General features: G+C 41.8%; 1 protein-coding gene across 1 annotated transcript; it reads right to left on the bottom strand.

Moving 5' to 3' along the window:
• Nucleotides 1–7103: 7103 nt before the first annotated feature.
• GPR26 (G protein-coupled receptor 26) lies at nucleotides 7104–25442 on the bottom strand. Its single transcript, XM_071749643.1, has 3 exons — nucleotides 24383–25442; nucleotides 19141–19254; nucleotides 7104–13661 (listed from the first exon to the last, which is right to left on the bottom strand). Exons 1-3 carry the CDS (start codon nucleotides 25048–25050, stop codon nucleotides 13430–13432), a joined length of 1014 nt encoding a protein of 337 aa, XP_071605744.1. The 5' UTR covers nucleotides 25051–25442; the 3' UTR covers nucleotides 7104–13429.
• Nucleotides 25443–25984: the final 542 nt, after the last annotated feature.

The raw sequence follows: 25984 nt of genomic DNA, 5'->3' as shown, positions 1-25984 counted from the left end.
AAAGCCAAAAATCAAAAGTTTACAAGCATCTGGAGAAGCCACTGCCAGATCTCAGTGCCCTAAATGACAATTTTCTGTTAATGTCATTAATTTGCAACTCAACTCATGACTTTGGGTGAGCCAGGATAGGAGTTTTCAAGACACTGAACTGCTGAAGATGTTTTGCTTTTCACTTGTTGCTGCCTAATGCTGCTTTTCTTATGGGATTTGTGTGGTTAATACTAACACTGAGCTTAGAAGGATATTTTTTGTACTGAGGTGATCATCCCACCCATGGCACTCACCCTGCCCCTTTGCCTTTATCCCTTTTTCCCTCTCCAAGGTTTCTGCACCAAGTTTCAGTGTTAAGCATTAACCTCTTAGAGACAGACCCCTGGGCCAAGTTACTGCTGAAAATCACCCTGGTTGGGTGCAAAAAGGTTTTGCAAGGTTTTTCAGCTGGCAAAAGGAATGAAAAACGAGGACAGTGCCAGTCCCAAGGGATTGGTGTCACAGTGAGGAGAGGTGGGGACTGATGGGGACCTCAGCCCTCTCTCCAAAACTGAGCAATCCTTTGGGAGGGTGGAGGTGACTGGGAGAGAAAAAGTGTTCAGGGACAATAAAAAATCATAAGGAAGGCAAAAAGAAACTCGCTGGCAGTGTGCTTGTGGGAAACATCCCAGGAGGAGAGGAAGCCAGGGAGAAAAGAATTGGGAGCAAGAAAATCATGTCCCTGTTTTCCATCCCTTCAGGCAAACACTGCTTCATGTACAAATAAACCCAGCAGCATCCTCAGTGCTTATCTTTATAACCCTTTTTCTGGCAGGTTAGGAGGGGAGGGGATGGTGGCAGCAGGGCTAGGGAGGTTTTTTTCTTCAGTTCACTGAAAAAAAAAAAAGTGAAGTTTGGAAGGCAAAGGAGCAATTTTCAAACTTCTGCAAGCTAAATGAGCTTTCACAATGCACATAGCTGAATGGTATAAACAAATGGAGTTTGCAAAAGCTAAGAGACTGATTCTAAAGCAGTACTGTATTTCTTGGATTCAGGTTCATGGGAAGAATTCCTAAGTAGGACACATTAAATTTATGGAGCTTTTCACATACCCCATATTCAAGTGCATTTCTTTCTGCCAGGCAAAAAAACCCACAACTCCAGAGTTCTTGAAATCCCAGTATAAAAAACATATTGAACAATTTAAAGAATAAACAGAGCATGAGAGGTCTTCATGGTCAGTGTGGTAGTTAATACCCTCTTCTTAGTTCAGATTTTTAAGAAATATCAAAAGGTATCTGAGGTTGTTGTCTTCATCTCTTTGCTCCAAGGCAGGAGCACTGCAATCTACCCTCTGTCCAGGCAAGAAAGAAATTTAAATAAGTTACACCAGTCCTACCATAACATACCCTGGACAGGTACCTGGAAGCTCCCTCCCTTATGCACATCAACCATTTAGACCAGAAGACTGAAAATCAGAGCATGGAAAGACAAAATGGTACAGGCTCTACAGAAACAGAAATCAGGGCTGATGTCTGGTTTGATGCTTTAATGCTTCAGTGCATCAATCCTGAGAAAATCTCTGCTGGGCTGCTGAGGACCGAGCATCCCAGGAGGTCAGGTGCTGATCTGCAAAGTGCCCCAGGGCATTTCAGAGCAGCTTGCTGCAAGCCATAGCACTTGTGATGCCCCCAGCCCCAGATATCTGAAATATCTTGAGCAACTTCAGTGATTCAGCAGCTCCTTAAAACTGTGAAGAGGCAGGGGGGACAATTTCTCAGCAGCAAGCAGAGCTGCACTCAGCCAACTGTTCAAACAAACAATTTGAGCAGCTCTGTGTGTGCAGTTAAGGCAGACAACTTTAATGGGAAAATTATGGCAAAATACACAATCACTTTGTTTGGATGATGAAGAACTGTGGGCTCCTGGGGAAAACATTTCAGCAGCTTGTGCACCTGCATCTATTAAAGAAAGGAAAAAATCTCCAGATTATCAAGCAGAAACCTGTTAACCCATCTGTGGGTCATGGCATAGACTGGTAGGAACTGGGATGGAAAGGGGAAAGAGATGGTAAAGCAGCCTGGGACCTTGTGCTGAAGGTTTTGAGCATAATGCAGAACAGAAATAGGTGCTGGGGGTTCAGAGCAGGGTGGGGAAGCTCCTGGGTGAGCAGAGCAAGGCACAAGGGTCCCATTGGGTCCTTACCTGTCTCAAGAGAGCCTGGAAAACCAGTGGAGATTTTGGAACATAGGTGGAATTTAGGTTATGGAGGAAGAAAATGTAAAATTAGAAAGGCACAGGTAATATCTGCAGCAGAGGCTAATGATGAATCTCAAGTGCTCACTTATACCATAGACAAGAATATGCCCCAGCCTTTGGAAGGAGTCTGTGGAAGCTGGGCAAAAAAATAGAGGGAAGAATCTTCTGTGATTATAATCTCATTGCATATGTATATTCATTGTTTGCTGGCAGCCAGCAGGATTCTTTGGGTCCTTTTGACATATGAGAAGTGAAAGTAACAGTAATATCTACATTCTGGTTTTTTTCCTAAAAACAATTGACTAATTTTTAACAGATAATAGATGTAATTGCCTTTGTAGTATCCTTCAGAGGAATACATTTGTAGAACTCGTATTTAAATGCAATATATAAGAATATAACTATGTAAAATGCATAGATACATATGCCTTTCCTCTTCTTTTTTTTTGCATTGCAAAGGAGGAAACAAGTCAGAGTAAAAATATCTTTAGATAAACCCTGCCTGGCTCCCCAGAGTGGTGGCACATTGCTGGTTCCAGCATTACAACAACAGGAGGAAAACAAGGCCCAAGAGATTTATTAACTGTGTTTGTACCCACCCAAGAATTCCGAGCTGGGAAGAGGCTTTTAGGCAGCTGCTGCTTCAGCCAGGAATATCTCAGACCTGACACAGGAGCTTTTGCTGATGAAACATTTGGAGTGCACACGTGCCCTGCTTTCTACCCTTCTTTAAAAAACAAAACAAAACAAGAAAAGTCTTGTGGAAGTCAGCACTTTGCTGGCTCCAGCTCCTCTGGGTCCTTCATGTTCTGGCATGGGCATGGGGAGCTGGGGAGAGCTGATTTGCACTGATTTTTGCACTTTTTTTTGCACTGATTCACATTACACTTTGATTCTGATGCCCAGCAGCCTTCCTGGGAGCACATTCTAAAATGCTGCTGCTAATTTTTGTTCGGTCTTTGAGTGTTTATTTTCCTTATTGAACCAGAGGGCAGCTCCTCCTGACTCAGGCTACATTGCCAGTAGCCATCTGAAAGCTGCCAAGGTCACAGAAGGTGATGCTTTGTGTGACCACCAGTGAGAAATACCAAGTTTATTGATAAGAAAATCTGTAAAGATGTCCAAGAGACTGAGGTAAAGACCCTGCAGCCCACTGAAGATGATAAGGTGATTTCTCATCCAAAAAAAAAAAGAAGGTGAGCATGTCCCTCCTGTAAGGGATGTATGGCCTCGAATGATCAGACAGCAGCTCTTCAGATGGAACATCTACCTGCTGCTAAATATACTGTTATTTAGAGAAACATCTGACTTGAGAACCATTTACATTTTCCTCTAGCTTTAGATACCATCTGCTCCTCTGTTTTCTTTTGCCTGCTGTCACTGCCGTAAGCATGTAATTATCATCCTCCTACTCATTTTCTTCTTGTTCTTTTTCATTACAAGCTTAATTTCAGTCAGTTTTTGTCTTTAGCTCACTTAAACCCCACAATTATTAAGAGACACTTAATGAGATCAACGGCAGTGTTTCGTGTGCACAGATATTTTGGAAAAGGATAAAATGAGGGCAGATCAGGGTAATGGAAGGGAAAAGCAGCCTTGTAAAAATTAACTTATCATGATGACTCTGTGTGCATTAAAAAATTAAATTTAACTTTTTTTTTTTTTTTTTTTTTTTTTTTGTGATAGTGGTAAAAAAAGAATTTGCTGTCCTGAGAAAGTAAATAATTTTGCAAATGAGCAAAGTGCTCTCCCTGCTCTTCCTCTTCTGCCCAGGTTCAGATCAAGGTTGAGCCTCAGGTTTGCTCTTCCCTCCTGGTTTATTCTGCTGCTGGCATTTTATTCAGGTTGACTGCTGACTTTTGTGGCACCCTCCCTCTCAGCATCCACACTGTGCAACCTTATTATTTTGTTTCAACCTTATTATTTTGATCTCCAAAATAACCTGGACTTTTTAGGATCCCAACTTGCCAAGAGGCCAATCTGGCAAGCAAAGCAAAGACTGAGAGCTTTGCTAAGGTCAGGGGTTGGCTGAATTCGGCCTGAAAATAGAAAAATAGCTACAGAGAGGGTGATTTAGGGACTGCTCTGCCCTGGGGACACGTGGCACTTTGTCCTTCTTTCCCCTAAAGGGTTTTGGGGGGGCAGAGCCTAGCAAGCATGTGACACCTGTAGGACTTTGGGATGGAAGCCTTGGAGAAAGTTTCTGGTTGAAGCCCTGGAGATGTCACTCCTCAAACCTCTGATAAAACAAAGGGGGATGTAGGTGGTCTGAAAACATTCCAGGAAAACAAAGATATCACTCTAGAATCTGTTAATTCCACTTAGACAGGAGTATCCAGCCATGAGCAACATGACAGCTCTCAAGAACTTTCTCCTGTGTTATGTTGAAAATTAGCATCACATTTAATTAATCCTAATGATCAGATCCAATAATTCACTATATGCATATTCTAATATGGGGCTTATTTGAAACGTAGTAGAAACTTATTTCCTGAGCTGTTTCAAATAAAGGAGGTGACTGGCAGCCAAACTGATTGTGTTGGTTAAATCAGGAATTTTTCAATGTCTGAGGGTTTTGAGCTCCTCTGAGGTCTCATGTTTTGCTACAGTGGAGATTTAACACCTGTAAGGGAAGAACAAGAGCCCTTAAGAGGCCTATTCTGTGCACTGGAGTGGAATTGAATCTTTAGCTCAAATCTCTGCCTAGAGAAGGAGAAGGCTGGAGAAATAGTGGATTTCAGTGAGTGCTTTCCCACATCTGAGCATCAACATTAAAATGTTGTTATTAAAGCAGAATTCATGGTTAAACCCTGGTAGACAACAGAAGAACACCCAGAACAAAAAGATTTCTGTCCTGTGAGGACTCCCAGCTCTTCCTCCTGCAGGATTTGTGTCTTGGGTGGGATTCAGGATGAGTCTGAAACCTCCAGAGGGATTTCTGTGGGAGCTCCAGATGGGCAGGGATGCCCAGGGAGCCCCACACTACCAGCTCCCCCCAACCTGGGTTTTACACCAGCTCAAGACATCAAGGATAAAGCTAAATTTAAGCTTGGCCATGTGTAAGAAAATTAGACAATAAAAAAAAAAACATTAAAAGACATAAAAAAAGACATAAAAGACATTAAAAATTGACATATGCCTTAGGTTCTCCACTTGTGGTTCTCATGTCTGCAGTGAAGTGATGCTCTGTTGCAACTGACTCTGTAATTGTTTTCCAAAAATGACCAGGAGGGACTGGAACATCAAAGGTTTGACTTTTGTAACAATGAAGTGAAGCAGACTTTTTGAAACGTTAATTTTTATATGAAAAAATAGCTCACACAAAGGCATTTAATCAGAATCACATTTCATTAACAGTAAATTTAACAAAGCCACAATATACACATATACTCTGTGTTCCTCTATATATTTCACTTTGTATTTACCATTAACTCTATGTAAGAAAAATATATTACACCATTTGATATGTATTCACAAAGCACAAGCCATTGTAAACAGAATGGACATCACAGGCTCCATCATTCAACGAGCTGAAGTCAGAATTAAAATGTATTTTGTTGTATTCCTTTCAACACAAGGTGCTAATGCAGCAGAATTTTATTTATCTGCCTTTACAGCAAGGAATCTGCCTCTGAAGTAGCTCTTGGGAGACAACTGAAATTCAGCTGATCTGGGACCCTAAAGTCCATTTTAACCCCTGGCACTCTCGAGCATGTGATCATTACAGCTTGGTTTGTGCATCTCTATCCATGCAACTCAGAAAGATATTACTTATATTGCCTCTTTTTTCTCCTAAATGAATACCCCCTGCACTTACATCCCATTGGAACAGAAAAAAGTCAAATGCAACATATGGTAAGGTGATGGGTTGGGTTTTTTTCCAAAATAATATAATCAAAACATGCCCTATCTACAGCAGCTATTCTGTTATGTCAGAACTTTCTTCAGACTGGTGAGGTGCTTTTAGAAAGAAGAAATCCTGTTTTCATTATTTGAAAAAAAACAAAAACAAAAACAAAAACAAAAAACAAATAACCAAACCAAAGCAAAACAAGATTTTTAAATCTTATTTAGGCCAGACATCTTATACCTCTCATTAGATGAATGGCCCTTACTCATCCAAGCAACCCCATGGCTGGATTTGTGAAACCAGCCTCCAATATTTTTTTTCAAAATAAACTGTCAATTTAATAATCTAATCCAGTGGTAAATGTTTCTGTCTAGCTGTATCTGGCAAGACTGGTAATATGTTGCATTCCTGCAAGGATTCAGTGATTGCCAAATAGGTGAAATTTTTTAATCCTAAAATAATCTTAAGTAAATCAAAACATTGTGAAAAAAAAGAAAAAAAAAAAAGCTAAGGTTTAGAAAATGCCCTGTATGTAGGTAAAGGTAAATCAAGGCACCTTTTTAATTATCTATTTTCCAAGGCAATCTGTGATAAGGATTTTTCAAACATTTTACTTGGGAAGCCCTATGGTTTCTATTCTGAAAAGACCCTTTCTTTACTCTGCCTGATTCAGGCAGCTTTAATTTTATTTGAATGAGGCTGGGCTGGATGGCAGAACAGGGAGAACCTGTCCTCAGCTTTGTCCCATGTTTGCTGTGTGACCCTGAGGGCACCAAGTATTTCACTGATGTTATTTTCCTAACAGAAGTCATTCAGCTCATGAGATTTGTTTTATTTTTTTTATTTATTTTATTTTATTTTTAATTTTTCTCAGTAGTGAAGTGGTCATATTAGCAAAGCAGGAGGAGCAGAAATTCCCTCTCTTTGCATAAGGATTTCATGGTCAGAAGATAAAATAAACCACGGATATTCAACAGGGTTTGTTTTTGTTTGTTTGTTTTTTGGGTTTGTTTTTTTTTGTGTGCAATGTGACTGAACAGGACTACCTGTGGGTAGCCAACAACAGGAAGGCTGGAGCCAACTTTTCCCCACATTGCCTTCTCACCAGCATCTCCCTGGGATGCACTGACATTTCATGGGAAATCACTGCTCCTCCTCCCTGGCAACTTTTGCTGGATCCAGACACCAGGAGGATGGAGCCTTTCAATTTTTTGCTCTTTGTATGATTTTTTTTTTTAATGAGCTTTACTTTAAAGCTCTAACTACAGGGAGTAGAAACCAATTTCCTACTATTCAGTAGTAACTCCAAGTGGAGAAACTTTTCGTAAGATTATTTTTGTAGCTTATTAAGCAGCCCTGTGGCTCGTGTATTTGGGCACATGGAAACCATGTGCAATAATATTTCTTCAGCAACAAAACCCACCATATTTTACTACAAAATTACTACATGTGCATGCTGTCAGACACCTGATGCATTTGATTCTTGATACACACATTTCTGAAGTGCACTTGCAGCCTATAGGACAAACCATCTTATAAATATAGACCTAAATGAGAAACTCTCCAGTTCATTTTATCAGCATTATTTGGTTAAAACCCAACAAACCTAAATACATATTTACAGGATATAACACCAGGACTACAAGTAAGAAGTAGACATTTCACAAAGACTGCAGCAGCTCTTTCCTTCATGTAAACTTTGATAACCCCCAGCAGAGACCCCCGTTTGGGGCAGGATGCATTTCATAAGGAAACCTGGGCCATCAACATTTTTTTGATATACTGAATGCTGAAAGCATAAAAAGCAAAATTTAAAAAATCAATATTTAAGGCTAAAATGTTGTCGTTCTCATTTATTCAGTCTTGGGTAGGTTACAAAGATATCAGCCCTGGTTCCATCATCCCCTAATTACCCACTGCAGCAAACACAAAGTGTTTGGTTAGGATCAGGCTCTACCTGAGCTTTCTGTGCCAAATGGGATGTGCTGAACTATTTAATGATTTTTAGAGTCAAGTAGCAATGAGCTGACATGGGTGTGAAGTCTCTGGGTTTGCTTTTAGGCTTCCCTTAATCACAGGAACATTACATTTAGGGAGAAAACACCTCTGACCTGCTGAGTAGTGAAAAGCAAAGAGTTTCCAAAAAGTTGTTTCAGAGGTGTTCACTGCACGTGTAAAAATGGACAGGACAAGGGACTTGGAGCCATTCGAGCCTTCCTCATTCATGATTAAGATCAGTAAGGAAAATATGAGACTGTTTAGGTCAAGAAATAATTCAAACTATCTAAACCTTTAAGAATTAGGCTGCCTCCTAGGGTAAGGCTCATGCAGGTGCAGGTGGTTTCTCATCATTCAAACCAAGTGAGTAATTTCCATATAGCCCAGCTGAAAACCTTTGGAGTCTTCCCAACTCAGGAGGGATCCTCTTGAGGCTCTTGGAACCTCCTGAGGGCAGCTACTGGGCTTGGACAGAAACTTTGCCTTTTGCTTTGGGGTAAGTGGATGGCTGAGAGACCTGGGGAGCTCTGAGTGAAAAAAGAGTCATCAGGAAAAGCTTCTGCAGCCAGGTAATTTTTGTGATTGCAAGGGCAGTAAAACCAGTTGATAATTCCCAGCCTCTCGTTCCCATCTATTTCTGCCCCAGTTTTGCCACTCCCAAAGTTGTTCTGATGCAGCTGGTTTTGGAATTAAGTCTAAGATGCCCTCCCAAAATTATTATTATTTTAATTTCCAAGAAGGTTTTATTGTTACATGGAGTAGACTGGGGTTATTTGCCAGCAGAGCTAATAGAGGCATTGACAAAAGTGATAAACTAGAGTAAGAGGCAGGGATGTGCCTCTTGAGAGCTGGACAAGGTGATCTCCAGGGCTTCCTTCCAACCTCAGCCTGGCTGTGATGCTGTGATTTGCATGGCTACTGCTGCAGCAGCCAACAAGCTTCACAAGGATTTCTCAGGAATTTTCTGAATATCTAGATTTTTTTTTTCAGAAATAAGAGAACTTATAAAAAGTCTTGACAAGAGCCACTGAACAGAACTTGTTGACATTTTTTACCCAAAAAGTAGAAACAGGGATAGTGCTGATTTAGAGAAAAGTCCTGCAGTTGTTTGACATTGCAAATAGGCACGTGAGGAACTCATTGAATCCTGTTTCCATCTTGCTATCGGAAAATGCCATGGAAACAGGACCCTACAGGTTTAGAAGGCAGATCTATAAAGCCTGGATATAGTTATCTCTTGTGACCCAATCCTCAGGTGAAATCATCATTTATTGTGCTGATTTATGCCAGGAAAGGACCTCCTACCTGCTACCTATTCCCTAAACTCTTACCAGTTTCCTATAGTTTTTTCCATTACAGAGATTTTCACATTAGAGTTGACTCAAAAGAGGTAACAGAAACCAGGATCCTATTTTACAGTTTGGGCTCTGAGTTTATTTAATAAATAACTATAAAATGAAGGGAGGAAAAAAGCTCAGAATCAGTGAAATGCCAGAGTGGACTCAATTCTCTTACTCATCTGCCAGTTTTTTGCCTCCCAAATTCACAAGATAGGAAGAAAATGCCATCTGAACATGCGTGTGAGAAAAAGACATTGCATATGGGTTGCAGCTCCCAACAAACAGACAATTGCATATTGCCCAAGCAGCTGCACAAGATTTTTTTTTTTTTTAATTATTTTTTGCACATGCAGTTCCGTATTTTGGGCACAGGTTGCAGCCAGACTTTGCAAACTTCTCAAAAAATATTTAAATACCACATGGACAAAATCCACACATGGGAAAGACAAGAGAACAGACCCCACTTCATGATCAGGGATAACCAAGTCTTGCATTTGCCATCGTTATTCTAACTCACTGGAGGGAAAGCATTGTACAGCACACGTAATACTCAGCAGACACAGAGTTACTCAGATCCACATTCATCACTTAGACACACGTTTTAGGAGGTTTTGCCAGTTGTCTAGAGGAATTCAGCTGAATATCTAGCACTTAACGAGCCACAGCATCATATTTTTAGGATCTCAGAAAATGTCATCAGGAAATGCTGGGGGATTATTTTGATTTTTTGTGTGGGGAGTCTGTTTGTCAAGCACCAGCATTTACAACTCCTGCTTGCTTCAGGTGGTAGAAATATGACAGAGCTGATGGAAGGAAGGGGAAATTATATTTATTCTCTGTTATCAGATTGTTTCTAGAAGAAAGGCACCGTGAAAGAAAGACAAATTTTTAAATGCATACAAGGGGAGAGATTTATTGCTGATGGTGACACATAAATCAATCAGGGACTGATGGTGACACACAAGCATAATGAGACAAGTCCAATGCTATATTCTTCTCAATCTTTCACTTCACATTCTAAGTGTATAATAGTTTGGGTTTTGTTGTTTGTTTGGGTTATTTGTTTGGGTTTGTTTTGGTTTTTTTTTTTTGGTTGGTTGGTTGTTTTTGTTTCCTTGTTTGTTTTCTGGGAAATTAGCTCACTCTATTTGAAGAACTGGTTGAAAATTTGAAACCCTTCTGGGGCTGAATTTCTGGATGTACAAACCTCCCACTGACTTTGTCAGCAGCCCCAATTATGTTGACAAAAGCTGTGGACTTGAACAATGACCCTGTTGCAATTCCCTTAAATAAAAGTGTTCCAGTAAAACATAACAATCTGATACAGAGCTTTTTATCTTTTTAAGCTCAATAATAATCAACTTTCTAATATCCTGTATTCTGATACAATCAAGTCAGCAAAATGACTTGAATTTCTGAAGAAACAAGTCTTAAACTGGGTGGGTTTTATCTATTGCACCTGAGAAAATTGTGTTTAGCTTAAAAAGTAAAATGGTTAAGATGAGGTAGACTATTTCTTCTGGTTAAGGGCTGATTTTGAATGTCTTTTGACCTTGCCTAAATTTTGTGACTATCCTGGTGTGTATATTTTATTCTAGTTACACTCTTGCTTCATAACTCAAATAGAGAAGCTGAAGATTTTTATTTATGGGCTGGTTGATGTCCTATCTTATATTAATTCTATTTATAAAGCAGGTGGCAATGTGAGTTTATAGATTAGCAGGGTTCCTGGCAAGGCTCTCCAGACTGAAAACTGAGGTTTTACCCAACTTTGGGCTGAAGCCCCTTCTCTGCTTCCCTCTCTGAGCTTTAAATCTCTGGCCAGAAACTTCAGCACTGGGCACGTTTGGGAAAGTAGGAAGGAAATTGTGGTTGTCAGAATTTTTTGTCAAAGGTTGATAGTCATGGTGGGGCTTGCAAAATGGCACCTGCCAATCAATGTCTGCACCAGGGCAGGTATTGATCAGTTATCATAAGTGATAGGGGATGCAGGGATTTAGGTCCTTAAGCTTTGCTTAAGATTTTTTAAGATTCTGACATCCAACTGTGACACAGAAAGTGGCAACTAAAAAGCAATTCCACATTTATAGTATTCCAGGTCTTATTTGTTCCATATGGTCTTGACAGCAGGAATAGAAGCAAGGATAGGTGGTACTATAGCCAGCGATGTGAACTGTTATTTAAGCTGCCATAATTAACCTCATTATGCCTAATTAGGGTGCCCTATCAAGCAAGGTTATTCAAACCCTGGGTATCTGCTTGCCATTTACCCTCACAAAAGAAATTGTGTACTTCATGGCCACTGGATAGAAGCTTTCTTGACCTATCAAAAAAAATTTCATTTAATTTTTGATGTTAACTGGCTGTTGTCTTATGGGCTTTAAGTCACTTGCTGGAGAATAATGTGTGCAGAATTCAGGTCAGAATTGGTAGTCAGTCTTTTGCCAATCAAAGTAGAAACATGAAGCATTTGAAAACAAATATTTGAAGAGCTGATAAGGATGAAACACTTCTAAATGCAAGATGATTTATTAAATTGATTATCCCTATAAATCGTAGCAATAGAAAGCAATTAATTATTGCTCTTTATATTCAACATCTTAGTAAGGAAACACTTGAAAAACTGTCTTGTTTTGTAGTGTTCTCACTGAAAATTACCCAGGAAGAGAGTTCTTCATGAGTCACAGGAGGATGGCTTCAGCATCACGTGTCTACATGACAGTCATGAAGCCATTTAACACCTGTAGTTGTTACAAGGAGCTAAATAATGAGTGGAAAAATGGAGATACCTTGGTGGTGCCTGTGGAAGTGTGACGTGTAGGATTGCCCTGGTTTTGAAACTTTGAGTAGTGTCTGGGCCTGTGACAGCTGCAGGCTGAATTGGATGCATGGTAAATGTTAATAATGTTGCTATGAAGAGCTACAAAAGTGCTATAAAGATTTACACTGAAGCCTCCTGACATTTCCATGTTTGGATGTGGATTCAGATTATTAGCTGCACTTTCATGGTAGGGAGCACATCTATTGTATTTATTCCAATACACTTTTAGCCTCAAACTTAGACCCATCTTTCCTATAAATAACTTATTTGTAGGAAAAAACAAAAAATCACCATGATTAATTACATCTCAGGAAAAAAAAAGAAAAAAGAGAATTTTTCAATATGTTTTTCTTTTGGGCACAGGACCAGGTTCTTTCATTTTTTTTAGTAAAATCCATCCCTTTATAGCTGAGATATAGTGGAAGGGAGGCAGGAAGCATCCTGACCTTTCCATCCTATCTATGATTTTCTTTTTTTTCTCAAATTTAATGGGGAGAAAACTAGTATGATCCAGTGGAAGCTGCTTAAAAAAGCTTAGTGAAGCCATGGTTGAATCCAGCCTGTGGTGCATTTCAGCAGTGATTTTTCCCTTCACTGAGTTCTGCAGGACTCTTCAAAACATGGGTATCATAAGAGGTTGCACCAGTTGGGCACTGCATGAGTAGGTCAGGGTTTTTCTATTAAACTTTCCCTAGTAAGAGGTGTTTTTTCTGTACAGAACCTACTCAAACAATCAGGCTGAGGTGGTTTTTGCAAAGCCAGGTTGGCAGCTCCATCCGAGTGCTGCTACCTGCAACCTATGAAAAACTCCAGCACAGATATCCCTGGGCAGCTTTGTACAAGTCTCCAAATGGCACCATTTTTCTCCTGCTACTTTTGTGAGTCGTCCTGCTGAGGATGAGCCTTTTTTACCCCATATCTACATGCAACTGCTGATGGAAACCAGTGGGAGATTTGTGTTTGGGAAGCCTGCAGGACCACAGCTCCCCAGCGCTCTCCTAATGGGAGGCAGGAGATCCAAAGCATCCTTCAAGGTGGTACATGGGCTACAGGAGGGACACAGCTTGGGCTGCAACCTCTACCTGCCTCCCAAAACCTTGACAGCTGAGGATAGGGATAGACCAGGTGCTTTTTTTTCCCTCCCCCCCCACAGAATATTTGATGGGTCTTGTAGGTCCCATACCAGGCTCCTCATTCGTTCAGCTGCGCGATGTTCCGGTTGTGGGGTTCGGTTGTGAGGGCAGAGGAGTTGATGGAACTTCTTTTGAGGACTTTGTTTATGATGTCTTTCCACGTCTTCTTGTACTGGTGTCGTAGCAAAGAGTACACGAAAGGGTCTGAAACAACTTTGCTGTAAGCTAAGCACTTGGAAATGATTCCCCAGTGGGAATTGATGTGGACCACGGAGGATAATTCGACGAGTCTGGGGGAAGAGGAAGGTTGAGGGAGTCACCATTTGTCTTAAAAACGTGGAGCAACAGCACAACTGTAAGCCAATGACACCTCCCTCCAGCCCCCCAACTCCTTTGTCACATGTCAATAATCTTTACCCACTGTCACATGTCAGTAATTCTAATCCTGAGAACAGTTTTGTATTCTTTGTGCTAACAGGTAGAATAGGATGCCGAAAGTAGAAGAGGGGAGATTTAGATGAGATATTGGGAAGAAATTCTTCACTGTGAGGGTGCTGAGCCCCTGTGCCAGGTTTCCCAGAGAAGCTGTGGCTGCCCCATCCCTGGCAGTGTCTCAGCCCAGGTTGGATGGGGCTTGGAGCAACCTGGGCTGTGGGAGGTGTCCCTGCCCATGGCAGGGGGATGGAACTGGATGAGCTTTAAGGTCCCTTCCATCCCAACCCAATCTGGGATTCTATATTTTAATGACTTTGTGTATCACTTCCATTGGAAGTGAGGTGCAGAATGATGTTTTAGGTGACATTAGCCAAAGCAGATGTGTGAGACATTGGAGATAACCAGGCAATGTTAGATGAAAATACTTGGGACTTGCTCTTGTCTCTCCACTTCCCTCAGCTGATCCCTGTAAACAACTCTGAGATACCAAAGCCCTGTCCTGATGCACTCTTGACTAAATTGATGTTGTTCCTTCAACCTCTCCTTGTAAGCCAGGGCTGATATCTGTCTTACAAAGCAGGATACAAACTCAGACATAATTATCTTCTTCTCAAGCTGCTGAAGGGTCTCATCTGATGTATTTGCTCCTTTTTAATAAAATGTAGCTTATGACACCTACGTTAATATGCTCTAAAATGAGAACTGACTTGCTGGAAATTAATCATCTACTGAGTCATATTTACTTTGTAATCTGCCATGAGCCATCCTTCTCATTATTCTCCACATATTTGATGCCTTCTTTGCATTTTCAACTTCATCCTGTTGAATTTCGGTCGACATAATGAATGCTTTACAGAGGTGATTTGATTAAGTTTAATTAATTTCAGTAGATGCCTTGAACCACCAAAATATGACAAATTTGTGTCTGAGCCTCTGTCAGTCAGTTCTGCAAGACATTAACCTCCACTTACAACATGTCAGGCACTTCAGGGTTGCAAGCCTCGACTTGCTAATTTTACCTTCATCAACTAAAAAGTCTCTGCTTTTGCTGACAGAATTTTAAATATTTCCTTGGGTTATGTTTCCCTAATTGTCCCTTGTATTTTTTCAGATTTTGCAGTTCCTCTGGATTGTTTTGGATAGTGAATTACATTTGCAAATATCAAGCAGCAATGCAGAAACACCCCAAGCTATGCAATTTCATTTGGTGTACAAACAACCCAATCTCAGTCTTTCAAAGCATATTACCTACTTTGAAAGAGGTTTGTTGTTTTTTCCTCACTTATGAGGAAAACTGTATGCATAGCTTCAATTTTCATGAAATGCTTCAACAAAAAAAAAAAAAAAAAAAAGACATTTTCAGTGAAGGAGCATTAATATTTCAGTGCTGTCTGTAAATTAAAATCTTTGGTATCAGCTGCATAAATCCCTGCCTTGCTTTCATAAACCACTCTGATTCTGTCTGATCTTCAATACCTTTTTATTTCAAAGGTAAAAGCTTGTTTACTGTGCTATTTTGTTCATATTTTAGAAACTTATTATTCTGTAGTGTGTGTCAGGTACCTAATAGGTTATTTGACTTTCAGTAAACAAAGGAGAAGTTATGTTGAAGAATAAGACCTTAAATCTTTTCTGCAGATAAGACACACTGAAACCCCTTTAAATACATCTGCAGTTTATCACTTTAGTAAAATATTTTGTTCATCAGGTGGAGGCTGCTAAAGTGGGAACATATCTGATATGCTTTGCTTAAGCCTAAGAACTTAACTGACTTATGGAAAACTTTCTGAATAAGCCAGAATCTCAAAGAGGCCACAATGTCTTGTTGGGCAGGAGTAAAACAAAGCTGGCAGGTTTTGGAGCTGGTAGATGAAGGACAAGCAAGTCCTTTCCCCAAGAACTGGGACCAGCTCTGACTGTTTGCATTCCTAACTTTTCTGTTTGTGTTTAATTCTGATTTTTTTTTTTTCACTCAAGCCCCATGGTATCAGAACTTGACCTTAGCTCTTTCTCTTATATAAGTAAGATGACCATGAGTTTTATCTTGATGAATTGATTTTATTTTCACTTTATTGCCTGGTCGGCTGAATCTTTTGCATTCTGTCTTGCTAGTGAAAAATGGCTATTTTAATGATTACTTCTCAATACAAAACCAGCATCCCAGTGATCATTACTTGGTTCACACTTTGACAGTTCTGCCTCTAAGTGGTTCACAAACCAGAACTCACCAGCTTCTTAAGGAAGCAGCGTGACTTTTGAACTTTTGGAGCTGATCTGGCAAACCTCTTGTAGAAATCATTGAAAATCTTGACTTTCAGCCATCGCTGTTCCCCAGAGCTTCAGGTCCCACCTGGGAGCACAGAGATGGGAGGGTAGCAAGGAGCTACAGAGATTTGGTGTTGGCAACACTGGCCAGCTCATACCAAGAAGTTTTTCCACCCAGGAGGAAGATCTCTCCACCTAGCAACAGCTGAGACTTTTTAAAGCCACTAGAAAGCCACTTTCTTCAAATATGTCAACCTAAGCTTGTCATCATGAATTTATATGCACAAAGAGGCAAGAATGTAACTTGCTGAGGAATTCTGAACTTGCTCATCTACCCGAGCAGGATCTGCACACACAGAGGGCAGGGAACCAGTCTGAAATCACAGTTTCTCTCTTGTTCCCCAGAGATGATACCAGAGAATTTCAATCATCCTCTGCCTGTGCCACCATCCTCTGCAACCTGAGAGTTTGGGGCTACAAGCTTCTCTCTGATATTACTTCAGAGTTTTTAATTTAAGGCAAATTTCCTCACACAATGACAGCACTTATTAACTTGCATGAGTGAAGTCCTGTGTTTCAGTGTGAAATGCCTGGAGTTGGAAACAAATATTAGAAACTGTTGTGAGTTGCTTTAATTTTTCTTATGAAAAACCTCCTTGGAGGAAATAGATTTTGAACAATGCAGTTGAGTCATGTAATGAAAAATATAGCAAAAGTGGAGATGTGCACTAATAGGATTTTTACAAACCAAGAAACAAGCTGTGCCTAGAAATATATAATATGGGGTAATAAATCCATCATAGTGGTACAGTGGAAACAATGAATCAGGGAGGATCAGATTCTAATAATATACCTAAGGTCAGCCACTGAATAATTAGAAGGGTGGATTTTGATAAAAGTGATGGGTAATATGTTTTTTGCCATAAAGTAACCTGAAAAACTCTGGTTTATCCAGAGAAGAATTTCTCTGGCTGGGGCTCTAAGCACAAATCTTTTGCTGGTTCATGGGGTTGCTAAAGCCAAGTATTTGGTTTCAGTAGGGAAGCAGAAGATGCTGTTAAAGTAAAGCCTTGAGATGAGCTCTCAGTTCATCAAGTACTTAAAGTCATGTTTGATTTCAGCACACTGCTGGTTAGGGCTGCCTTGAGCCACACACTTCAAGGGCTGACTTCTGCTCACTGCCTCCAAGTGATGGATTCCCTCTTCTCTTGTGAACACAAAGTGCTGGACATGGTCCAGAATATAATATTTGCTTCCATGATTCTACTCAAAAACTTCCCCTCGACTTCAGCACCCTCAGCAGTGTGGGGGAGGCACAGGGAAGCACAAGAATTCACATCTCCAAATGCCCATCCATGTGGCCTGGTGTCCAGCAAGGTCTCCAGAGGGATTCCAAGAGGGAATTCCCTGCTGCCTGATGTGCAGTGACCCCTGCAGTGTCAGAACTAAGAAGGCCAGGAAAGGGAGAGCCTTCAGCCCTCTGGACATGCCTTGCCAGTGCCCAATTTTTCATACATTCAAAATCCTATATTTTTTGTCTTCTCATGGTCACTGTAGCAGGGATGGGGACCCTCAAGAGTCTGAAGATGCAGGAGAACCTTGTGTGGGCTCAAGGGAGGAGGATCCCTACCAGGATTTTAAGGCTACAAATTAGGATGGCACAGGGTTAAGGGGAGGTGCTGCCCAAATGCTGGGCTGGGATGCCTATGGAGGAGCATAAACATCCTTCTGCCAGTCCTGGTTAGAGCAATCAGAGCCACTCAAGGAGGAGCAGTGAGAAATTCTGTGACTGTGACAATTTTCATTAAGTCCAGAGACCCAGAAGAAAATGAAACTTAACCATTTTGTGATGAGGAAAATACTTTAATATCTTGTAGCCTGGGAGCTAAGGCTAAATAATTATAATTATAATATATCCATAATTATAAATCCTTTCAGAGCCTTTTACAGTGTGCAGTATGGAGTGTGTTCTCAGCTCTACTAAATGAAAGAGAAGGGGAAATATAGGAACACTGTAACAAACGTATTTGCAAATGTAAAAGTGAACATCATGAGTCCCTTCCTATTTTTTATTATTTTCATGGATACAAAAACAGTGTAACCTGTAGGTTTCCCTTTTGCACTGACACCACAAGACCTTCTTATGAGTTGCTTTGTTAGGAAGAGAAATTTAAGATATTATACTGAACAGGGAAAACTTGGGGTTGGCTACATGCCCATACTGAACCTTAACTTTTCAAAGATTTTAAAATTTCTTTATTTGTTTATTTATTTAATGATGGATCTGAGTTTGACCTAAGTCAACCCAAATAATTTCTAGTTGATAGTGGGTTTTTTTTCCTTCTCTGTTCTGCAAAGCAGCATTTCATTTTTTCCAGAGACTTTTAATAAGGAATGAATGTGGTAATTTCCTTCAATAACTGTATAACACTTTTCTGGATATACTTGGTTTTTAAGACTTCATGTTTCAAAGGAGTAATTTTGTGTTTCCCCCAGGAGCCATTTCCAAAGATAAGCTTGCAGACAAATAAGGGCATCTGACCATAAATCACAAGAATTCATTTTAGCTATGAGCCAGAACAGCTTTGATATTTTATGTTAAGGACTAAGAAACTCTTTTTGGTCAGATAAAACTATCATTTAAGCCTTTGGACTGTGTTCTCACTTTAGTTGGATCTTGTTGACCAGATTTTTGCAGCCTGACCTGTTCAGACAAGTGTCTTCCCCTGCAGATCACCCTGAGCAGGGGAAGGAATCTGAGGAGTCGGTGACTCCTTGACCAGAAACAAATCCACCAAAATTGACTTCCTAAATCACTGCCATGTCACCAACATCAGTCTCTGGGCTGACTGACCAGAAACTGCAGCAGGGCTGTATCAGATCACTGCTGGGACATTTTGTACAGTTTTGTTAGCTCAGTAAACACAATCTCTGTCAAAGGAGTGGGAACAGTGAACACAATTTTTTTTCACAGGAGATTTGAATAATTTTCTGGTCAACATGCCCTACTTCTCCATGTTAAAGAGTGCATCTCAGTGTTCTATTTCCAGTACATAGGTTCCAACTTACCTGGTGATGACATAAGGTGCAAAACAGAGTACAAAAGTACCAATAAAGGTACTTATTTTCTTTGTTGCTCTCTGCCTCCTCCTCTTTTGCTCTTCCAGACAACGTTCTCTTACACTGTGTGACATTCAACACAAACAAGAACGTGAATCATAACGTCAGGCAACAGATTTTAAAGGCTTTACTTATAGAATAATGGAAATCAGCTGTTCCAGTAAATATATTTACATAAACCAATAGCAGGTGCTCTTATATGGGGCAATCCCAAGTATTAATGCAATGCATGGGCATCTTACCCTCCAACAAGGTTTACTGAGAAATACATTATTATACACTCATATGCACACCCCCCCATTATGTTGATTTATATATGGAAAATTGGTGGAATTCACCCTTAAATTCATCTACAGCTCCTTTTTTGGAGTTACTGAAGGTTGGGTTTGCAAGCCAGAGTTTGCCTCAGGTAGAAAAATAACCCGAGTGGGGTCGGCAGCATGCAGCTTCCCTACAAACAGCAATCCCAACACTCCTGTCTTAGGGAGGAGAAACTTCCCAGCAAGTTAAGCAATAGAATACAGTAAAATCAGAACAGTTAAAATCACACTGCACATTCAGCCCAACATTGGAACAATCACAGTTTTCCATAGCTGTGAACAGGGAGGCCACAAATCTTTTGGCTTCCTGTGCTGAGCACTTTGCAAAGCTGGGAATCATATAACAAGCCCACAGAGCTGTGATGCTCTGACTCCTTGCCTCAAACCAACTGTATTCCTGACTAAACAGGTACCAATTAGTCACATCCTGTTGGTTTTTTTTCCTACCAGTGGTATTTTAGAACAAGTGTTTCTCCTCAGTTACTTGGGGGCGGTTTCACCAGCCCACCACGGAGCTGCTAAGATGGGAGCATGGAGCTGAGACCCCAGTTCCACTGCAGGAAATCCCCTTACAAAGCCTCACATTTGCTTGCCAAAAGATTAATAACGTGAAAATCCATCCTCCTCCTCTACCTGCTCATGTAACTCCTGTTCTGGCTCTGTTTTTGAGGGAATTGGACAAGTAATGGTGTGGCTCATGTGTTGCATCTTGTGACTGCTTGGCCCTGTCTCTCTGTTTTTATTGTAAATCTGTAATTGATGACTTGGTGTCAGGTTCCATACTCACACATGCTAAAAGCTACAAGGTTTGTGGCCATAACCTTACCTATTTGCAAATATTTGTTCATCATCTAAACCCATTCTGTCCTGAGGATCTCAGTGGGCTTCAGTGCTCTTTGTGGCAGTGAGATCTTATATTCCCTTTTTGTTGTGTTAAAGAAAATGTTTTCTTTAATTCATTTTACATATGGTCTTACACTTCCAGTCCTCACAACAGCTCTTGTAATGTGCAAAATGAAATTAATACCGGAGGAAAATTTTGTTCTCCTTGAAATAACAAATCATCTTGGTCTTAAAGAATATTCCTAAGCAGCAGGAAAACATGTCTGAAAGTGTTACATGTTCTGTGTCTGAGTTATTTACAGCTAGGAATGACAGCTGAGAAGGAAAAAGGAAAAAAAAAATCAGCTTTTCAGGGGAATTTGTGTGCTTTCTGTTCTGCAGGAGCCGGAGCAGTTGGAGTATTTTTAGGTGCAGACAGATGATCTTAAAGGTTTGACACTTTGCTGAAAACCTGTGTTATTATCCCAGGCACACAGTGATCTAGGAAAAGAAATCTCCAAAGTAGATTCTATAAGGATGTTGTTAGGGTGTAGAGGATGGTGTATTTTTTGTCTCCAACCATTTCCCCCATTACATCTTTTCCCTCCTGGCATATACAAAGCTGTCTTTGACACCCAGAGCTCACACATGACTTGGGAAATCCTGATAAACTTCAACCAATTTTTTTCTTCAATCCTTCCAGATGTAGCTAATAAATACCACATCCCAGAGAAAGGTATTTTATCTCACTCCTTCCTACAGACAATGTACACAGATGAGTGGTTCGCTTTGGCACACACTTTCATGCTCCAAGATAAGAACATATATGTAAGATCTAGTAGTGACACAAGTATTAGAACTGGATTATTGACTAAGCTTCCATTTAAAGATTTTCATATCCTGGAAAATCTGAGATATATCCCTTTGGTAGTTTGGTATTTTAAACAAAGTTTATGAGATTCTGGACCTTAAGATCTGTAAAGCTGGATACACCAAAAATTTAGCATTGATAATTGGAGTTAAGAAATACACAGGTTAAGCACTTAAAAAAAGTTTTGCCCAAATCTCTCACAACACCCAACATATCCTGGTCTTAATAAAGTCAAGAAAAGGCAGGATTTGATAAAAATGCCTAAGCTAACTTGGAAGGCCCTAAACATTGACACCATTTTGTGTGGTATTTAGAGGTTTCCTTTCTACTTGTCTCGAGTGATCCTCAGAAGCTCACTCCTGGCTCCCCAAGTCACAGGTAATAAAGCCATCTGTCCTAATGCATGTCACTGGACCCTCTTCTGGGGGCATTGTGAGTCAGAGGAAGCAGAAAATTGTCCCTACACATTTCTCAGGGTTGAAACTAGACTGTGAAAAACAAACAAGACCCCAAACAGGGAAGTCAGGGCAGTCTAAGGTGAGATTACAAACTGTTCTCCTGTGTGCTTTTTCCCAGCATCCACATCAAATCTCTTAGATTGTCCAGTAAACACTGAAATTGCCTGTATGGGTTTATTTTTATATTTGCACGTATAATTCAAAGGATGCTTTTATTATGTCAGAGCTTTGTGATCATCACTGAGACCTGCAGCAACCCAAGGTCTGACTCTTTCAGTGGTGGTAACCATCACCAGTACCAGCATCTACTGAATCAGTCCTGGCTTCTGCAGTCAAGAAGAGAAGCTAAAACTCTCTGCTCTCAGAAAGAAGCATTAGAATAAGCTGATACATAAGAAAAATAATGGCCAGGAACAGGGGTTACTGTAGCCAAGTCCCTGTGCCACTTTGAAGAAAGGTTTAATTCCCCCAGCCTCACTGCATCCACCCCTCATTGAGAGGATTACAAAGGGCAGAAACAGCCTCAAATTAACCTAGACTAGAAAAAATGCAGAGGAGGAGAAATACCAGTGAGGTTTTGGGATTTTTGCCCTTTTACTGTGCTCTCCAGGCACAGGTGAAGCCTTAGGCATCAGAGTTGTTATTTCACAGCCCCAGTGGGTCTGTGGCACTGCCCTGGGATCAGCCACCACATCTCATGGTACATGCAGGAACCAAGGCCAGTCAAGGTACATTTTAGCAACCAGACAGCAGCGCAGGGCAGGAGGGTGTTTCCTCTTCTATGCGACTCTGTATAAGGGAATTTATAGGGTTTATATTTGTGTTTCTTGAGAACAGGATGGGGTCTTGCCCAAAAGTTCTGGTCCGTATTCTCGGTCAAGAAACAAACAGCTTCACTGGAGAAATTTGAGCAAATGTTCTGTTCCTTTAACAGTGTGCTGTCGTGCCCTGATCCTTTCAGACTTATTTGCCTTCATCTTAGGCATCCCCCAAATATGACCTTTTTATGAGGACAGCCACATGTGCTTCCAATCCCACAGCTCTGCTTCTGGCAGAGCCAAGGAGAGCAAGAGGGGTCAGGTGGGATCTCTGGGGTGGGACTGCTCTCAGCTTTCCTCTCTTGCAGGAAGATTTCTTCCTCTGTACCAGATACCTCCCTGTGCTGCCAGCTTCCAGCATTTTTCTGAAAGACTTTTCCCTTCTCTTTGGTCTTTGATAGAGACAGTCTGAACCTTCAGATCCACTCTGACTGTCTCCCAGGCAGCACGTACATCCCACACAGCAGCCCTGTCACCCGACCCCAGCAAATTATTTTCTCCTTTTTTTCTTTTTTTCCAGCCAAATACATCAAATTTTCCCTTTCCCAATCACCTGCTCCAGCCTCACTGAGCCTTAGAGCCAAACTAATTCCTTTGAGCAAACCAGGCTGATTTCTTTCCACATGGTGCCCAGTGTTTCCCTGTTTTCCCTCTCCACAGCTCACTCCTTGACTCCACCACCTCATCCCAGCCATAGTTGGGTCTTAGCCCCCTCCACCCCAACTCCTCTCAGTCAGGACATGCTGATCCATCAGCTACCCTGTCCCTCTCCATCCTGCCTCAGCTCTGCAGGTTCGGTTCTCAACTTCCTGTTTTCCAGGCAGATCATTCTGGCTCGTCCTGCTGCTCCCTTCCTGCTCCCAAGTCCTTCCAGCCATGCCTGTGTTGGTCCTCTCCATTTCCTCCTCTCCACATCTCATGGGCAGAGCCCTGACATCCACACTGCCCACCCTGATCCCCTCCTCCCTGCTGAACCTTCTCCAGCTCCTCACCAGCATCCCTGCCAGCCCTCAGGTTTCCATCCACCAAGGCTTCCCCTCCTTCAGCTTTACTGCTATGCTCCCAAACCCAGGGAAAACTGTCTCTCCTCCAGCCAGATCTGCATCCCTTCCAGATCCAGACACAGCCTATTCAAGGAAGATTTATACTCTGTGCATAATCCCTGATGTGACTTTTTGGCACAGCACCCCAGCACACATTCAACCCCCTTTGGTCCTTCCCTTCAAACACATTATCCTCCCAGTCCCTGGAGATTTTTTCCTGTGTCCTGGCACGAGGGGCTTTGCTTAAAAACTCATTCGCAATGAACTTTGTCCATCCCTTGCTTGTCTTATTACTGAAGTCTCTCTCACTTGGATTTCCCCAGAGGAATTCCTGGTTATGTGTTGTGCAGATCTTAGTCCCTGACAATCCTGCCTTCAGGAAAGATAAAGTTCCAGTCAGCCCAGCAGCAGGGAAGCTGCTGAGCACAGGAGCAGCACACAGTGTCCAGCTGCCTGTCAGAAGGGACTTGTGAAGCCTCAGCCTGCTCCCTCTCAGGGATCTGGTGACCTTTTGGGCTCAGAGTGCCAGAAAATGCAAATCTACCTGCTGCCAAATCCACCTTGGGAGGCAAAGGGCAGTGATCTGCTCCCTACCTCCAAAGGAAGGGCATGCTCAGTGAAAACTGCCCATTCTTTCACTCTCCCTCCCAAAACAAGCCCTCCAGCATAAAAAAAGAAAATGAAGAGTTGTTTCTACAACTGGGAAAAAATCATCCAAATTAAAATAACCATGCAGACTAGAAACAGACAAGAAGGATGCTTGTTTTCTCCCCCTCCCCATCCTCCTCTGTGACACAGAACAGGCTGTCTTGAACACAACTCTGGCTGTGAACACTCTGTGAACACACAGACACCTTACCTGGGGTGGATGTCCACAAGCAGCACCAGGGTCTGCATGGTGATCACATCAATCCGCTTACAGTGGAACCGTGCCACCTTCAGCACTTTCAGATATGTGAAACACAGGACTACAAGGGAGAGTAGGAAGCTGAGGCTGTGAAATACCCCAGTGAAAATCACAAACTGAGTCCTCTCCTCTGGTCTCTTGTTGTACAGGGTGCAGGAGGCATAGAGGTGATGGAAACCCACCCAGGAGAGAGAAGCTGCAGCTATGGGGAAGGACACCGAGTGCAACCACGTGTAGCTGAGGATGAGAGCAGCATCCCTGTACCTCATTTTGGAGTGATAACTTAGAGGGAAGACCACAGCAATCCACCTGTCAATGCTCAGAGCTGCCATGCTCAACATGGAGTTGGTGGTGAGAAAAGTCTCCAGGAAGCCCACGACGTGGCAGATGTGATCTCCTCCCGGTTGACTCTTGTAAATGATCCCAGCCAAGGTCAAGGGCATGTTGGAAACGGTCATCAACAGGTTGCAGAAGGTGAGGTTGAGGATGAACAATCCCGGGACCTGCTTGCGGATGTCAGAGCTGTAGAGGAAGCACATCAAGACCAGCACGTTGGCCAGCAGGGCCACGAGCATCAACACCACCACCACGAAAGCCAGGATCACCTCCCAGATGCTCATGGTGCGTCCAGAGTCACAGGAGGGACATCTCCGAAACTGCACCTGGTTGGCACCCGGGGACCATGGTGAGAGGTGCCCTCACCTCACCCTCCTCCCCAGCCTGTTCACCCTCCTGCATGCCCTCCCTCCCTGGTTTTAGAAGAGCTGCAGTTTTACTCCTCCAACCTCCCCCTCCTCGCTGCTCCTTTCCACGTCAATGCTTGCCGAGATGTGCACAAAAGCACTGGGAATGCCCATCAAACGGTGAGGAGGGCTTTAAAAAATTATATATATATATACTTATATATATATATATCTCAGCAGGACTGAACCACTGTCTCCATTCGGTCCATTTGAAGGAGAGCAGATTATTCTGAGAAACTGCTCTCCCCAGATCCCTAATTATCAGCCCTAAGCTTGCAAGCAATCCACCGAATGAATTGTGCTCTTTCTCTCTTGCTTTCTCTCCTCTCTCTCTCTCTTGCTCTTTCTCTCCCCTCCCCTCTCCTCCAACCCTCACTCCCTTCCAGGCTGAATGTAACCTGCTTTTTATGATCACAGATAAAAACCCCATTAATGGATTAAGGCATGCACACTGCTGATGATTCGCAAACGTGATTATGTCATCCCCACTCCACAACCCCTCCCCTTCTCCTTGCGACTGTGACCAGGCTTTCCTCAAGAGAAATCCCATGCTTTCATCTAATTGATTTAGCCATTCATTTGCAAACAGCCCTGTAACTGAATTCCTGCACTCCAGTGGCTTTCCTACATCTGGGTGCATCCCTTCCATGCTTGCTGCCTGCTCTCAGCCAGGGCAGGGGATTTCTTTTCCCTTCATTAACTCTGCTCAAAAAAAGAAAAAAAAAAAGATGGGGGGAAAATGGATGTGTTCTGATACTTCTCTGGAGCTGTCATTAGGCTGCTGGGATGGTTTTGCTGCTCTACTTTAGTA

This window comes from Heliangelus exortis, chromosome 7 (assembly GCF_036169615.1).
Source record: "Heliangelus exortis chromosome 7, bHelExo1.hap1, whole genome shotgun sequence".
Taxonomy (NCBI): domain Eukaryota; kingdom Metazoa; phylum Chordata; class Aves; order Apodiformes; family Trochilidae; genus Heliangelus; species Heliangelus exortis.
Note: the sequence above shows the minus strand (reverse complement) of the source record. Positions and strands in the feature narration are given on the sequence as shown.